At 37.6% G+C, this 18401-nt stretch overlaps 2 protein-coding genes across 3 annotated transcripts in view; one reads left to right on the top strand and one right to left on the bottom strand.

Annotated features, from left to right (window-relative positions):
* The window catches only part of MRPL47 (mitochondrial ribosomal protein L47), a 14093-nt gene extending 12952 nt beyond the window's left edge, over positions 1 to 1141 (bottom strand). The window contains exon 1 of one of the 2 annotated variants that reach the window (XM_008568107.1): positions 1077 to 1141. Coding sequence is in view for 1 of the 2 variants with exons in the window: in XM_008568106.1 (XP_008566328.1) it covers positions 844 to 941 (98 nt within the window). In the remaining variant the exon portion in view is untranslated. Of the gene's footprint in view, positions 1 to 843; positions 942 to 1076 lie in introns of those variants that run through there. The other variant, XM_008568106.1, reaches the window with a different exon arrangement.
* Positions 1042 to 18401, top strand: part of NDUFB5 (NADH dehydrogenase (ubiquinone) 1 beta subcomplex, 5, 16kDa) — a 21165-nt gene continuing 3805 nt past the window's right edge. The window contains exons 1-5 of the mRNA XM_008568108.1: positions 1042 to 1263; positions 12186 to 12274; positions 13336 to 13402; positions 14175 to 14236; positions 15523 to 15629. Of these exons, the coding sequence (XP_008566330.1) occupies positions 1140 to 1263; positions 12186 to 12274; positions 13336 to 13402; positions 14175 to 14236; positions 15523 to 15629 (449 nt within the window). The 5' untranslated portion in view covers positions 1042 to 1139. The remainder of the gene's footprint in view (positions 1264 to 12185; positions 12275 to 13335; positions 13403 to 14174; positions 14237 to 15522; positions 15630 to 18401) is intronic.

The following is an 18401-nucleotide window of genomic DNA, read 5'->3' as shown; positions in this document are numbered from 1 at the left end:
ATGCTACAATTATTTCCTTTTTAAGGAAAAGGGACGAAGTAGAAGAGACAACTGATCCAAGACTGCCACCTTGATCAAATTACAACCTCTGAGCCTCTACAATATGAAAAAATTTTTTCTTATTTCTGAGGTTAGAGTAATAAAACATTAGCACATAACAGATGCTCAATAATCGCTTGTGCAGTCAAAAGCAGATATATCACTTCCTTCAAAAATATGACGTACCCTACTGTTTATAAAATCAAACATTATAGACAAATGCCAATAAAGGGGAGGAAACCGTACACCGTAAAATAAAAAAAATGATCGGTCTGTACAGAAGACAAGTCTTTCCACCTCGAAATAAGAAACACTATTTATAGGAAGTTCCTTTCTCACACCTGCAAGGCAACTTTCTGTTCATTTGGCAATTTTCATTATTTATTCAACATTTACTGAAAATCTCTCTGTGGGAGATCCTGGACATACAGGGACCCCGTCTTTTTTATCCATCCACACCCGACACAGCCTTTAGTTCACAACAAAAAGTTCTTCAGTGAAGTTTTTTCCCAACCCACACAGCCCAAAAGGATGCTTCTGTAACTGTAGGTTTAATTCGAATACTGGGAATCTACAAACCCCATATACTGTCTGGTGCACGGCAACAGGCAACAAAATGTTTGAGGAAGGAATGGAAATGTCGGCGACGGGTGACTTCTCCAAGGTCACTCACTCCTCACGGAGGTGGGTTCAGGCTCTGCCATTCAGGCGGCCTTTCCATCCCTGAGCTGTTCTCGACATCTCGGCAAGTAAACAAGATCCAATGTTGGAGAAGTGGACAAACCTACTCCTCACATCACTTACCCTGTGCTAGCAGGGGCCTGAGGAGTTATTAATGACCTGGAAGCCTGCAGCGTAGCTGAAACTCTTCTACAAAGAACGGCCAAACTGGCCGCAGCCATTTTTTCGCATAACTAAGCAAACCGCGTTTCCGCCAACAACGGCGTCACTTCCGTTGTTTTACGCCAACCAGATTAAGAGACCAGAAACAGCTTTTGCCCTCACTCAAAATGGCGATCTTCCGCCTAGGCCCTCACCGGTAAATTGACTCTCTCGGCTTCCGTTACTCTCTCCGCTTTATCCTCTTGCCCTTCGTAGCCATGGCGGCCATGAGCTTGTTGCAGCGGGTTTCGGTCACTACACTGGCAGCTCTGTCTGGCCGCCGCCTCGGTGCTCGACTCGGATTCGGGGGCTTCCTCATCCGTACCTTGCCGAAGACTGTCGGTGGGTGCTGGCCTTGGGAGAAAGTGCGTGCAGGGGGTGTGGGGTGAGAGATGGGAGGACTCTTCCCGGGTGACCTTGGGTCCGAAGGGAGGCGAGACAAATTGTCGGTTTGGGGCTTGAGAGGACAGACGGAGCACGAGCTGTGTGAGGGCTTTCCTGAAGTAATCAGTTCAGTCACGTTTAATTGGTTACTTAGCGTTTGTAAAACACTGCCATTCACCGATCCCAATTGATAATAATTTGTGGATGAAACTGAGACTAGAATGGCATACAGGTGAGACTTGTGTCTCGAGGGCACCAGATTCTTGGTACGTCCCACCTGCACTAGGTTTTAGTCCCACAGATGGGAAGGCATGTTGCTGAGAAGCCCACTGATGGTAAGTAAGATGTAGACAAGTAGAGAGGCCAACTTACCTGTTAGGCACGAGTAGATAAGGATCCTTACAGAGCCCATGATAATTTTGGGGCCCCCGAAAATGTTTTAATTTAAATATCTTTTTAAAAGGCTAGAATGCTAATGAGTATGTGATAATGAATCCAGCCTGAGTTGTATTCGTTTTATAATCATGATAGCAACGTATCAAATGCTTGGTATTCAGTCTGTCTTATTCTTTAAAAGACTCTGCAAAGTAAATGCGATGTTACTATCCCCATTTTACAGGTGAAGAAACTGACTCAATTATTACAAAAATAATGCACCCAGGGCTGGCCGGTTACCTCGGTTGGAGTGCAGTGTTACACACCAAGGTCAAAAAATCGATCCTCGTACCAGCCAGCCTCTAAAATAATAGTAATAATAATGCACCACTATACCAAATTAATAATAATGGCAGCCAACACTTATTGAGCACTTATGTGTCAGGCACCATTCTAAGGCTTTAATGTAGTAATTCATTTAATCCTCTTGATCAAAGATATGCTGTACTGTAAGCTATTTGCTCTATGTAATACAAGTAGGTAGAGAGGAAGTGAGACTTTTACCCTAAAGCCAGAAAGACCGTCTCCAACTTCAAAATATCTTCTCCAACTTTAAAATATCTTGTCCTATTTTACTCCTCTTCTTTTCTCCCAATTTAATTTGAATTATGCCAGTTCACATGAGGAGGCAGTGTACATGGGGACTTGCAGGAAGCATGATGGAAAGGACCAGTGTGGCATTCAACAAATTTCCAGCAGGAATTTGAACTTGTCACAAAACATGTGCTGACATTCCTTGATAAAATCCCTTTGTAAGCCATTTCTGAATTCTGATATCATCAAATATTCAAAAGCAAATCCTTCAGGTACTCCCCCAGATAGTATTTAGTTAAGTCTAGCTGGAGATAAACTGAGGTAAAATTTCACCTCCAGTTTCTCTTTCTGCAGTGTTCCCCATTCTTGGAGTTCTGGAAGGATCATCGCAGTAGTCTATGCCATCTCCAATGGGAGCAGGGAAAGATCTAATATCTATACTAAGGGTTCATGTGTTTCAGCTGTGTACCTGCTTTCAAAGATATTTTGCATGTCACTGTGGATTGAAGGGTTTTAATCTCTTATATTATTGGTTATATCTGCCCCTGCAAGAATGTAAGCTCCAGTATAGTAAGGGTATCTTTTCTTGTTTTGTTTTCTCTGGCATTAGACTGCCTAGGTTCAAATCCTGGTTCCAGAATTTAAAAGCTCTGTGACCTTGGAGTCATCACTCCTTGGAAGCTAAAGTTGGAAGGCACTTAATTGCTGGTGACCTGCATTTCTTCATCTTTCAAAAAGATGATAATTTTAACCTACCTCACAAGATAGTTGTGAAGAGTGAATGGGAAAAATCTGCAGTACCTGGCATTAGCCTTTTAAAAAAAAATTGTGATGAAATACACATAAAATAAAATTTATCATCTTAACCATTTTTAAGTGTATAGTTATGGGATATTAAATACATTCAGAATGTGCAACAATCACCGTCATTCATCTACATAACTCTTTTCATCTTGTAAAACTGAAACTCTGCACCCATTAAACAATAGCTCTCCATTTCCCCCATCCACTCAGCCCCTGGCAACCACCATTCTACTCTGTCTCTATGATTTTGACTACTCTAAATACCTCATATAAGTGGAATTGTACAGTATTTGTCTTTTTGTGACTGGCTTGTTTCACTTAGTATGTCTTCAGGGTTCATCTATGTGGTAGCATGTGTCAGAATTTCCTTCCTTTTTAAAGCTGAATAATATTCCATTGTATGTATATACCACATTTTCCTTATCCTTTCATCTGTCAACAGATACTTGGGTTAGTTTCACATTTTAACTGTTGTGAATAGTGCTCCCACGAACATGGATGTATAAATATCCCTTCGATTCAATTCTTTCAGTTCTTTTGGGTGTACCTCCATATCCTTGGGTTCCAAATATGCAGATCTTACCAATTGTGGATCAGAATTGTTTGGAGGGCAGAAAAAAACAATACAGCAATAAAAAATAGTAAAAGTAAAAAACATATAGGGCTGGCCAGTTAACTCAGTTGGTTAGAGCATGGTGTTATAACACCAAGGTCGAGGGTTTAGATCCCAGTACTGGCCAGCTCCTCCCCCAAACAAAAAAAGATACAGTATAACAACTACAGTATTTACATATCATTTACATTGTTTTAGGTATTATAAGTAATCTAGAGATAATTTAAATTTAATGGGAGGATGTGCATAGGTTATATGCAAATACTATGCCATTTTATGTAAGGGGCTTGAGTATCCATGGATTTTGGTATCTGTAGGGGGTCCTGTAACTGAGGGACAACTGTAGGCCCAAAAGTGGAATTGCTGGATTATATGGTAATTCTATCCCTAATTATTTGAGGAATCGCCATACTATTTTCCATAGAGATGCACCATTTTACATTCATGCCAGTAGTGTACAAGGGTTCCAATTTCTCCACATTCTTGTCAACACTTGTTATCTTCTGGTTTTTTGATAGTAGTCATCCTAATGGGTATACCATAGTATCTCTTTGTAGTTTTGATTTGCATTTTGCTAATGAGTAGTGTTGAGTGTCTTTTCTTGTGCTTTTTGGTCATTTGTATATCTTTGGAGAAATGTCTTTTCAAGTCCTTTGCCTATCATTTAATTGGGTTGTTTATTTTTTGTTACTGATTTTTAGGAGTTTTCTATATATTCTGGATATCAATCCCTTAGCAGATATGATTTGCAAATATTTTCTCCCATTCTGTGGGTTGCTTTTTTTTTCTGTTGATATGTCTTTTGATACATAAAATTTTTAAAATTCATGAAGTCCAGTTTATCTGTTTTTACCTTTGTTGCCTGTGGCTTTGGGGTCCCAGCATTAGCCTTCTACAGGGCCCTGTGGCCACACCTTTCTTAAATATCTACTGCTTTCATGCTTTCTTCATTCATCCTCAGTGGAAAACTTTCTCAGAAAATAAGATAAAGGTAGTTTCTCTATTTAATTAAATTATTTGTTAAATGTCAAATATCAAGGAATTCCAGAGATGAGCTTAAGTCCTCCCCATCAGCTGCAAGGAACCTTAATTTACAGATGAAGACTGATGTGCACAAATTATAGTTACAAAAAATGAGAAGACTATTAAAATGGAATATAAACCAAGTGAAATGGAGTTAATTCAGATATAGAATATACATCATTTTAACTGAATTTTGTTGATAGTTTTAACAGATGAAACTGGAAGAAAAGTAAAGGATGAGTTTTCTGATATGTCTAGATATGGGGCTCTTGAGACAGGTAGGTGTTGAGAGAGAAGGCTAAAAAAGGGAGATTGGGACCCAATTGGGGGAGAGGAAGGACTGAATACAAAGCCAAAGTGTCTTCACTTTACTTTGTAGGCAACAGAGAGTGTTTTAGCAGAAGAGCATCATCAGTAGTGTGTTTTAGGAAGATGTTTCTGAGTATTGGATGACTTATAGTGGGTGTTGATTACTTAAGCCAATAAGGTAAAGAAGGCATGGAAAGAAATGAAGAGTTGGAATCTTAGAATCAGAGGCCTTGACAAATGATGAGTGAGGGGTAAGTGCAAGGAAGATGATGGAGATTTTTAGCTTGAGTAATGGAGATGGTGGTGCCCTTAACTGGGAATGAGGGAAATAAAATGACCAATTTTCGATTGTTGTCTTTAAGATGCAAAAAAAAAATTATTTTTCGCTGGAGGCACATATTGGGATCTGAACCGTTGACCTTGGTGTCATCGGCACCAGCTCTAACCAAGTGAGCTAACTGGCCAGCCCAAGATGCAAAAAGTTTCTACATTACCTGGTTCAATCCTCACAAAAATAACAATTGTCAAAGATTTAATAACTTTCCCGAAGCTATCTCCTTTTAAAAAAATTGGTTATTGAAGCCTTCAACCTTTGTAATTAATGAATATCTAATTGAGAATTTTCAGGCTTTAGAGAGTGGTGGAAGATGTCTACTTCCATGGCAGGAGGATCTGAATTCCAGAAATCCTGGCAGTCACCTGGTTGTTCACCCTAATATTTTTATATTGTAAGCAGATGGCCCTACTACATCAACAGCAAATCATGAAGGTTCAGAACATTTAAAAAGAGTTTAGTGCTATGAAATATACTTTAGAACAATGTGATAAGTTATCTAGCATATCTAATGACATGAATAGTTGTTTAACAACTGGGTAAATTGGTATGTGTAAAGAAAGAGCAAGCAGTTCACGTTACTAACTGCATTAATATTATGAGAATGCACCTGGACCAAAGCTTTTTTCTGTAGTTGTTTTCATTTGTTACAATTTTGATATCTATTAGTAATCATTTGTAATCATTGTTCTTTAAAACCACATATAGTTTAATCCTTCCTCTTTCCCTCTTGTGTGTGTGTGTGTGTGTGTGTGTGTGTGTGTGCGAGAGAGAGAGAGAGAGAGAGAGAGAGAGAGAGAGAGAGAGAGAGAGGGGGGGGAAAAAGAGAAAAGAGAGAGAGAGAGAGAGAGAGAGAGAGAGAGAGAGAGAGAGAGAATGAGAGAGAGAGAATGTGAGAGTGAGTGATTGAAAGGGAAAGTTAGGGAGTACACTGTCTCTTTTGAGTAAATGTAGTAGACTTTCAGAGACTAAGGAAAGATCCTCTGTCAACATTTAATTTACTTAAGAAAGGTAAATTCAGTAATATTTATGGAGCACCTACCATGTGGCAGACACTAAATGGTACTAGAGATACAGTGCTGAATAAGACAGTGTCCAATCTGATGGCCTTTAACAAAATAATTTGAGTTAGTGCTCCTTGCTTTAAAGGAGATTATCAAATGGTGTTAAGGGGAAGAAGTGGGAAGCCAATTTTTGGATAGGTTAGACAGAGAAGACTTCTCTGAGGAAGTGACATTTGATCTTAGCCCAGAAGGATGAGATGTGGAGGCAGCCATTCAAAGAGCCTGGGGAAAAGCATTCCAGGCAAAGGGGAAAGTAAGTACAAAAACACTTATATTAGTCCATTTCTCTTGCTTATAACAAAATACAAGGAACTGGGTGATTTACAAAGAAAAGAAATTTATTGCTTACAGTTTCAGAGGCTGGGAAGTCCAAAGTCCAGGGAACACATCTAGTGAGAGTTCTCTTGGTGGTGGCTTTACAGCAATGCAGGGGTCTCTCATGGCAGAAAATGGCAGAGCAGAGAGAAAGAGACTAACCTCCTTGTTTGCTCTCCTTTTAAAAACCTCAAAACCATTCCCATGACCATCATTATTAATCCATTCACGAGTCATAGTCCTATAATCTAATCACCTCTTCAAGACCCCACCTTTCAATTATCAAATAATAGGATTTCCCACCCTCAACAGTTACAGTGAGGGCCAAGTTGCCAATACCTGGAACTTGGGGGACACAGTTTAAGCTTCAGTGAGTTTGGTAGGGACATTCAATCCACAGCATTCCACCCCGGCCCCCCAGAATTCATGTCTTTTTCACATACAAATACATTCATTTCATCCCCAAAGTCTTAATTCGTTTCAACTCAAAAGTCCAAAGTTCAAAGTCCCATCTGTGAAATCAAAACAAGTTATCTACTTCCGTGATACAATGGTGGGACAAACATAGGGTACATATTCCCAATCAAAAAGGGAGAAATAGGCCAAAAGAAAGGTGTAAAGATCCCAACAAGTCCAAAACCCAGTAGGACAAACATTAAATCTCAAAGCTGGTGAATCAGGTACCTCGACTCCATGTTCGAAGTCCTCAGGCAGCTCTGTTCCTATGGCTTTCCTGATCTCAGTTGATTCTTTAGTTCTCTCAGGCTGGTGTTCCAGTCTGGTAGCTTCACACATCTGGGGTCTCCATGGTAGTCCTGCTCCCACAGCTCACTAGGCAGGGTTTTTCTGCTGCAACTCTGACCCCCCGTTTCTGCCCATCATTGCTCCAGCAAAGGCTGTTTGTGGTGACTCTGCTCCTGTGACAGATCTCTTCCTGGGCCCCCAGTCTTTTCCATACATCCTTTGAAATCGGGGTGGAGGCTCCCAAGTCGTCACAGCTCTGGCATTCTGTGAGCCTGCAGACCTAATACCATGTGGACACTGCCAAGGCTTTCAGCTTGTATTTTCCAAAGCTGCGGGTCCAGCCACACCTGGAGCCAATTTAGCCACAGCTGGAGCAGCCAAAGCTTCTGGGGTGGTGGTATGGGGAACAGCATCCTGAGGTGGCCCTGAGCAACTGACCTATGCAGGGCACCTCAGGCCTGTTCCCCAAGACCACTCTGTCTCCCTAGGCCTCTGGGCCTGTAATAGAAGGGTTGGCTCCAGAGGCTTCTGCAATGCCTTCAGGGCCCTTTTCCCCTTCTCTTGATAATCCCTCTCCTTTTGTACTAATCTTTGCAACATTGTATTTTTCTCTTGAAGATACTTTCTACTTCTCCACCACATGGCCGGCTGCAAATTTTCCAAATCTTAACACTCTGCTTCCCTTTTAACTTCTGGCTTTACATCGTGCTTCCATAGTAGGTTGTTGGAAGTAGTCAGGCAGCTTCCTGAATGTTTTACTGCTTAGAAAATTCTTCTGCCAAATACTCTGGGTCAGCACCTTTAAGTTCCACATTCCATAATACTTTTGGGTATGAAGAGAATGCAGCCAAATTCCTTGCCAGTTCATAGCAGGGTGATCTTTACCCTAGTTTCCAATAAGTCTTCTTATTTATGTCTGAGATCTCCTTAGAATGGTCTTTACATCCATATTTCTATCAGTATTTTGGTCACCAGCATCTAACCAGTCTCTAAAACATTCCAACTTGGGTTTTCTTGTCTTCTAAATTTTTGCCAGCATCTAGGTTTTTCCTAGCCAGCTCCTTCAATTCTTCCAGCCTCTGTTCAACACCCAGTTCCAAATCTGCTTCTACATTTCCAAGTATTTATTATAAGCAACACCACTCTCTCCTGGTACCAATTTTCTGTATTAGTCCGTTTCTGTTGCTTATAACAAAATACATGGAACTGGTGATTTATAAAGAAAATGGAATTTATTGCTTACAGTTTCAGAGGCTAGGAAATCCAAAGTCCAGGGAACACATCTGATGAGAGTCTTCTTGGTGGTGGCTTTACAGCAATGCAGGTTCTCACATGGCAGAAGATGGCAGAGGAGAGAGAGATAACCTCATTCACTCTCCTTTTGAAGGCCTCAGAACCATGCCCATGACCACCATTGTTAATCCATTCACTAGGCATGGTCCTCAGCATCTAATCACCTCTTCAAGGCCCATTCTTTCAATTACCGTAAGAGGATTTCCCACTCTCAACAGTTACAGTGGGGGCCACGTTGCCAATACCTGAAACTTTGGGGGACACATTTAAGCTTCAGTGAATTTGGCAGGGGAGGGGACATATAGTCATTCCACAACAAACCCTATGGCAGGAAAGAGTTCTTGGAATTGGAAGGAAACCATTGAGAGAGATGAGTTGGGAAGTTATGCCATTTTGTTTTAAGAGAGCTCATATATTCAGATTCTCTAAAAGGAAGAACCTTAGAAATCCTCTAGGCTAACCCTCTATATTTAATGCTAATCCTTGTTATATCTCATTATTGATACTTGAATAACTCTGTAATGGGGAATCAGTAAGGCAGTCCGATTTTATTTTCAGCCACTAAAATTGATAGAAACTTTTCCTTGTATTAAGCTAAAAATTACTCTTTCACACATTCATCCTAGGTCTTCCCTTCAGGTCAACACAGAATAGCATAAGCCCGGGCCGGCCCGGTGGCGCACTGCTATAGTGTGCCGCTTGGGAAGCGCGGTGGCACTCCCGCCGAGGGTTCGGATCCCACATGCAGACCGGCCGCTCGCTGGCTGAGCGAGGTGCGGGTGCGGCACCGAGGGTTGCGATCCCGTGGCCGGTCCTGGTCCGGTATGGGCGCGACACTGAGGGTTGCGATCCGTTGCCGGTCACGAAAAAAGACAAAAAAAAGGAAAAAAAAAAAAAAAGAATAGCATAAGCCCTCTGACATGGGATAGCTCTTTGGCTATTTAAAGACACTTATCTAGTCTCTATCCAGATTTCTTTAATTGTGGAGCAATCAGCTTGAGTTCTTTCAGTCTCAATATGTCAGTTTCCAGATCCTTTGCCACCCTGGTTGCTTACACCGGAGCAAGCTCCAGATTGTCACTCTAAAACTGTGTGTCCTGGAATGGACACACTTCTGCAGGTATAGTCGGGATGGGTGGTAGAGAAGATTGTCCTGTTTTGACCCTTTACTTCTAGTACATCAGATTAAGACTGAATTGGCCTTTGGTTTTTTTGTGAGCAACTAAATTTGGGAGCAGGGGAGGTTCAGGAAAGACTTGCCACTGACTTTATTATATTTAGTCCTTTCAGATTCGGCTGTTTCTAAATGTGTATGAAGACCTTTTTCAGATCTCATGTTATCCTCAGTGTATTAGCCATTCTTGTAGCAGTAGATTTGTGTTTCCAAGACTCAACAAGTCAGGAATGCCATCTCCATCTCATCTAGGTCATTCATAAAAATCTTGACACTGTAGGGCTTTTGAGTTTCCTTTGACAGGTTAGTGCATTAATTAATCAGCGCCTTTTGGGTGTAATCAATCAGTTAACCATTGCAAGTTCATCTAAGTTGCTCTTTCTCTCAGCTTTTAATGTACCTTTCTCCCACTCCCACCATCCTGACTAAATAGGAGCTTTCCTTCTGGGCCTGTTCTTTTCTAATACTGCATCCTGTTTCTTTCCTTTGTTACCCTTATAGATTTATAATTATTTATTTAGCATCTTTTTCTCCCAGCAGGATCTATATCCCTTAGACTTTAGGCCTGGCAAAAGACTTGTACATAGTAGGCACTTAAATATTTATTGAATTAATGAGTAGTTTGTACTTTTATCCAGCCCGTTTTCTTTATCTAGTCCACAAAAAAATTCCGTTATGGTATTTTCAAATGATTTGCTAAAATCCATACTCACTTTGTCAAATTCTCTTAATCTTGTTATTTTAGAAGCCTTAGCAGTATAAATTATACTTAGTAAATTCATGCCAGTTTCTACTCCTGTTGTGAAGTAACCTTTTAAATTCACTGCAAGCTACTGCAAGTGATTCCAAAATTAAGAAGACAGTCCCTGCCTTTAAGACATTTATACCTAAAAGTGGCAGCAGTGAAAGCAAGTAGAATGTACAATGTACATCACTACAATGTACAATAATTCAAAAGTAGGAGACATCTCATCTGATTGGGAAGAATGTAGGCTTCTTGGAGGATAATTTGTCATCTGGGCCTAAAGAATAGATTTCAGGAGAGGGGAAAGCATTCCTGACATTAAGCATGAACAAAGGATACAGATATTTCTGACATCTATTATGACTGAAATTCCTTTAACGGGAAATTTAAGTTTTTTATCCCACAGTGACTTGTGCAAAATTTCCTTAAGAGCAGTTATGCAGTGGAAACATAGTAACCCTCAGTTTCTCAGTAACAGCTGGATCCTTTGCTGCTCCCAGGGGAAAGGCCTTGGAATGCCTATAGTGATCATTCCAGACCTCCAAGAAGAGGAAGAGTATAGAAAGACCATCCGAGAGTGAAATTTTGCCTTAGAATTTCATCAAGCCTTGCTGGAGATAAACTATCTGGGAGAGGATTTGAAGAAGAGGATATTTTTAATCGAAAATGACTTACAAAGGGGCTGGCCATTTGGTTCAGTTGGTGGTGATAACACCAAGGTCCAGGGTTCAATCCCCTTACCAGCCAGCCACCAAAAATGAAAAAGAGAGAGAGAGAGAGAAAGAGATGGCTTACAAAGGGATTTTACCAAGATTTTTGTTTGTTTGTTTCTTTTTAGAGTTTTTTTTTTTGGCATTTGGCCAATATAAGGATTGAACCCTTGATCTTGATGTTATCAACACTGTGCTGTAACCAACTGACCTAACTGTACAGCCCCCCTCTCAAGATATTTTTGTTTGTTTGGTGGCTGGCTGGTAAGGAGATTTATGAAGATATTTTAGAGTATGTAGTTTTATAACAAGTTCAAATTCTTGCCGGAGATTTGTTTAGTCAATTCTGCTGGGCCCTTCTGTCTATTTTGTAGCACGTCCCTAATGTATATTACCTCATCACATGAAATGACATAATTTAAATAAAATTTATTTCTTTTGCAGTATTAGCAAATATTTGTTGCAGAGGAAACAAAGATGAGCAGCTTACCAAGAGTATCTGACCTTTTTACCTGCTATTGAAACAAATTGAAACAATTATTTAGCTATTTCTTTAACACAGAATTAAAATGAGGAGAGCTATAGTTTAGAACAGTGCATCAATTTTTAAGTAAAGATATCTTATCTGCCCTGGACTTAGTACTCGAATAAAAAAGCATTTTTTTATCTTCATTCATATTAAATATTGATGCATGTATTTTTTTTATTATCTAATTTTATCTCAGAATATAACAGGATACCCGTATGAACCTTGTACAAAAAGTGCTAATTTAATATTTCCAGCTCCTGTTCGACACAGTGGAGACCATGGAAAAAGACTGTTTATCATTAAACCTTCTGGATTCTATGACAGGCGTTTTTTAAGATTAGCGGTGAGTTAAAATTTTTTGTTGAATTAAACTCTTTGCATACAAATAGGAAAATTTTTTTCACCTGTTTAGAAAACATCCATCATTTTATAAAAGACTTTATTTTATAAATTCATATTTTTTTCCTCAAAAGATACTGAGATTGTGTAGCAAAGTCTAATTTGTTACTGAATCTATTTTCAAATTAGTGAACTTTTCTTTCTTTAAAAAAAAAGATTCATACTAATTGGAGGTAAAAATATCTGCAGATTACAAAACTTTGAAAATTGATTTATGTGGGGAAGATTATTTGTATTATCAAAATATTTAAATTACCAACGAATTCATTGAAAGACTTCTTAAATAAAGGAGCTCCATTATTTTGGGATATGATTTTTTATTTCTATGTTGTTCTGGAACATTGATTTTACAGAGTGACGCTGGCCTCTAGTACTATCTTAATTTAACAGTAATATAACAACGTTGCTTATTTAGGGTACCGACTGTATATTTGTATCTCAAGGCTCTGTACGAACAAAGTAGAGGCTTAGAAATGGAAGATTGTCTAGCCTCTGCCACTTTTCCTAAAGCTCTGAATTATCATTTGAATACTGGCTGCCCTTGAGACCTTCTCTTACCCTCCTGTTGTGCTCGGTGCCCTTCTTCATCCCATTGGTAGAGCTCCCACTTTTCTTGTCACGACCAATTTAAACTCTATTCAGTGCTTGAAATCACCCTAACATTTTTACACTTTTGTTCTTAATATAAAGTTTTCTAACTTTCACGAGACTGCTTTAACCAAAAAGTGAAAAGTTGCTTAAATATATATATATATAATAAATAATACATATATTATACTTGTACAGTTAATCCCTACTTTTTCCTTTCATTTTTGGTACTAAATACAGGTGTGTAAGAGCTAGAACAAAAAAAAAGCACAGAAATCAATCATTTGATACTGTATCCCCAATTTGGCAAATCTGTTTTACAAGAAATAAAACAAAATCACATTATGGGATGATTTGACGTTGGGGAGAGTTAGCGACATATTCATGTGAAAAGTTTTGTATTTTTTATCTTAACAGAAATTCTACATTTTGTTGACTGGGATTCCAGTAGCAATTATCATAACTCTGGTGAATGTATTCATTGGTAAGTCCCCCCGCCTCCCTCCAGCATCACCAAATTGGTAAATTTTAAAAACATACGTACATGAATAGAAAAAGAAATTATGGATATTTTAGTGAAAAGTTCTTTAAATAATAAAATAAATATAAACATGGCAATTTATTTTGAAATAACCAAATCTTAATCTGTAATAGTGTACAGTGTTGGGGTTTTTTTTGACACTTTTTCTTTTCCCCCTCCAGAGGAGGCTTCCAAAAGCCTATCTTCCTCCTCATTTCCCAAAACCAGCTTTGACAAGTCTAGATAAGGAAGGTACAAAGAAAAGTGGAAGAGAAGCTGAGGGGTAGAAGAATTTTTTTTATTCATCCTGGAACATATAAAACTATAATCCTCTAAAGAAAGAATGAAAGTGTGAATAACAATAGACATTTTCATGGGAAATTCTTTTCAGAGTATTTCTAATAACTTGAATGCTAAAATACTTTGTCTAACGGGTACAGGGAAGACCAGAAGGAATAATGTGTCTTTTATTATATCTCATTATATAAAAAGAAGATGGGAAACTTTCATATAATGTTATAGACAACACCTTATACACAGAAAACGTCTAAAAAGTATCTAATGAATGAATTGATTTCAACCAGATTAAAGTGTATTTATAATATTGAATATCTTCATTGCTAAAAATAAAAGATCCTTTAAAACCACAGGAAGTTGTTTTCTTACTTTAATGGCAAAAAATTAATATTATAAACTTCTGATGCTAAAGTTGAACATCACCATTTTCTCTTATTAGGTGAAGCTGAATTAGCAGAAATTCCAGAAGGTTATATCCCAGAACACTGGGAATATTACAAGGTTTGTATAGATCATTGAAAATAACTTTGTTAGGGATTTTGTCAACGTACTGGTCCATATCTTAACTTAGCAATTATGATATAGTTATATAGTGTGCGTGTGTGTGTGTGTGTGGCTGGTGGACAATAACTTTGTTAGGCACTTTGTCAACGTAGTGGTCCATATCTTAACTTAGCAGTTATGATATAGTTATATTGTATGTGTGTGCGTGTGTGTGTGTGCGTGTGTGTGTGTGTGTGTGTGTGTGTGTGTGGCTGGTGGGTAGGGCGATCTGAACCCTTGACCTTGGTGTTACCAGCACTCTAACCAAGTGAGCTAACCAGCCAGCCCTTCTATTCAGTTTTTGATATCAAGTAGATAATACATTTTTTTGCTCACATTTTACAAGCAACTATTTTTGGAACTTTTCTTAATTGTTTTTTTATTATTTTAAGGTTTACAGTTTTAAGCCTGACTCTACAATGTATTCTCAACCTAGCAGAGTAACAGAATTTATCCGAAGTTCAATGGCTTAGGAAAGACTTTTATCAATACTAGTGCTGTCATTCATTGAGCAGCTACTATGTATAGCAGGCACTGTGCTAAATGTTTTGCAAATATTACCTCATCCCATGTAAAAGGTACTGTTATTATTCCCACTTTAGAAATGAGGAAATTGGGGCTTAAAAGAGGTTAAGTGACTGTCCAAAAGATAGGACAAGTATTTGAACCCAAGCAGTCTTAACTCTAGAGCCTGCATTGTTAATTGTTACACCATACTGTCACTGCTGCCAAAACCCCAAACTAATTTTGTTACTTGTCTTTGCAAGCATTGTAGTGAGATGGCCTTGAATATAGTATACCCCATTATGTTTTATTATCTGAATGAATTACATTTTAGAAAAGAAATGCTTCATTATTAAATCTTAAGTAAACCATCCAATTAGGTTTTTTTTGCTAACTGGTGGAAAGAACTTCATTTTTGGATCATCAAAACCTGGCTTCAGCTCCTGAATCTACCCCTTAATATACTCAGGATAGTGTAATGAGAAAGAGTACAGGCTTTGGAGTCAGGCAGAACTGGTTTGAGTCCAGATGTTGCCACTTATTAGCTGTGTAACTTTGTGCAATTTGTGGGACAAAAATAGTATCCATCTAATGGATTGAAATTATATAAAATGTATATAAAGTATTTGGCACATAGTAGGTGTTATTGGTTCTTCTGAGAGTCATTTTAAGGAATAGTCAACTAGAAAAGTGAAGTCAGTTCAGAAACTGACTAATCTTAAACAAATTTTCTCTTGCAGCATCCTATATCAAGATGGATTTCCCGCACTTTCTACAACTGTCCTGAAAAGAATTATGAAAGAACAATGGCTATCCTTCAAATTGAAGCCGAAAAGGCTGAATTACGGTAGGAAAAAAGGGGGTAAGAGGGGGAAGAAAATCCCTTCCTAGGGTTCCAAGCCACAAGAAAAAAAATTAATAAAACTATTTCAGCACTACAAGATACTCCACATGAGAGGGTGAAGATGGGAGAGAGAATTTGCCTGTTTAGAGTGAAGGTTATGAGTTGGTGACTAGGAGACTATTGGGAGACAATATCTGTCAGATTAAAAGGAATTCTTTTTTAAATATTCTTTTATGTACAAAGCAACCCTCTTTCTCCCTGCACCATTTTCTTTTCTGCCACACGTAATCTCATTCTTAGAAGTAACCCCTAATTAACTTTCTTATATACGTTCCTAGAAAAAATTTTATATATTAAAAAATATTTTATGAAAGAACACATTTTGTAATATTTAAAAATTATATTAATACAAACAGAATTCTCTTATCAACACTGTGCTGCACCTTGTCTTTATTTCACTTAATGTAGCTTGTTGATCTTTCTGTAATAGCATATATCCCATTCTTTTTAATGGGTACATTATATATTTTATTGGTTGGATGTGCCTTAATTTTTTAACCAGTCCTCTGTTGTTGGTACTTAGGTTCTTTCCAAGTTTTTTGCTATTATACATACTTCTGTGGTGAATGCTCTCATACATATATTTTTGCACACTATGCAGTATAACAGGAAGATAAATTCCTAGCTGTGACACTGATAAGCCAAACAGTATATGCTTTTAAATTTTGGGTAAATATTGCTAAACTCTTCTCTAGAAAGTTGCACCAGTTGTTTTTTCCATCATTGATACCTGATAATTTCTGTTTCTCAGTAATGAGATTTATCAGAGTTAAACATTTCTGCTCATATGGTAGTTGAAAAATGTTATCTAATCATTTCGATTTTATATTTCTTTGTAAGGTTGGCTATTTTTTCACATATCTATTGTATGTATTTCTTTTTCTGTAAATTGTACATTTTTTCTACTGACTTACACATTAATTAAAGTAACTCTCTTCGGTTTTGTTTCAGATGTATTTTCCTAGCGTGTCATTTGTCTTGGCAGTATAGAATTTTTTGCAACCTAGAAGTGTTTTTATGTTTCAGATAACAAATGTATAATAGTAGCTAATATGTTTTTGAATACTTACTGTGTACCAGTGCTTTAATTACTTTATATATATTTGCTCATATAATTATTGTCAGATTCGGCAGTCTTTTCCTTTAGCTTCTGGGATTTTGTGTCAATGCAAAGATCTCTGATAGTAATTAAATAATATATAATTCCAAAATTATTTTTTAATTGTTAACTCATGCTTTATTACTTTTAAATTTAATCCGATCTGAGATATATTTAATGAGATAAAACTTACATACAATCAGATGCACCCATTAACTTCAACAGTTTTTTGACAGAAGTTTATACCTGTGTAACTACCACCAGAATCAAGTTTATTTTGATCACCCTAAAATGTTCTCATGTGCCTCTTTTCCATTCATTCCATCCAGTCAATTTCCATCTTCTACTCTTGACCCCAGGCTGCCACTGATCTGCTTTCTGTTCATTATGTTTTAAACTTTGTAGTTTATAAAATCTGCTATGATATTGAAAATATTTAAATAATGAAAAGAACCTGTGATTGGCTATATTTCCTAGATATGTAGTTACATACGTATATAGTTACCGTATAGAACTGTGGAGAGCATGAACAGCAATGTAGCTTATATTTAGTAACATAAGACTTTTTGAACATGCCTTTGAGTTCTAATTAAAGGACCAGATCCTAGAATTTTTCAGAAATATGAGGATCCTAAATACTAACAAGACAAAAGAAAAAATAAACAAAAAAACCAAACCCTAACTTCTACCCAGTAAGGAAAGATGCCAGTGTGAGTGTGGAATGGGGAGTTCACACAGTTTTAAAAAGTATATGTTTAGATATTTGGAAAACAGAAGCATTATAGAAATATATAAAATAGAGACTATCTCCCATATTGACTACCCAGAGATAATTACTGTTTTTAGTTCTCCATGTTTGGGGGGTTTAGGGGGGAAGCCGTCCAGTACGGAGATCTAAACCGTTGACCTTGCTGTTATCAGTACCACGCTCTAACCAAGTGAATTAACCGGCCAGTCCTGTCCTCCATATTTTTTAATACTCTGTGCATGTGTGCATTCACAAATGGTTACGTACTGTTTTTTAATGAAATGGGAAGATGCTATACATTCTCATTTTTATAACTTGCTTTTTGATAACTGAACAGTATATCTGTCATCCACTTCCACGTTACTACATATAGATTCTCCTTACTCTTTGTAACAGGTACCTAATAGTCCATTATATGGGTGAACCATTATTTAATCAGTCCCCTACTGATGAATATTTTAATTACTCATATTTTGTATAATTACACTCTAAAGAGTAGAAAAGACAGAGGATGATATTTAATTCTTTAAAAAAACGTAAATACAATAAACATACTCTTAAATACACAATCACAAAGGTATATAGTCTCTTATAGATAGAATTAGTGAGCTGGTTAAGGTTAATAATGAATTATTTAACTGTGGTACATTTTCAGTCATGAAAAAGTTAATATGTGTTCTATAAAAATGGAAAATAAAACTATATGCTGCCTACAAGAGACCCACCTCACCCATAAAGACTCACATAGATTAAGAGTGAAAGGATGGAAAAAGATCTTCCAAGCAAACAGAAAAGAAAAACGAGCTGGAGTAGCTATACTCATATCAGACAAAATAGACTTTAAACTAAAAACCAAAAAAAGAGACAA

Source organism: Galeopterus variegatus, unplaced genomic scaffold (genome assembly GCF_000696425.1).
Source record: "Galeopterus variegatus unplaced genomic scaffold, G_variegatus-3.0.2 Scaffold374, whole genome shotgun sequence".
NCBI lineage: Eukaryota > Metazoa > Chordata > Mammalia > Dermoptera > Cynocephalidae > Galeopterus > Galeopterus variegatus.
Note: the sequence above shows the minus strand (reverse complement) of the source record. Positions and strands in the feature narration are given on the sequence as shown.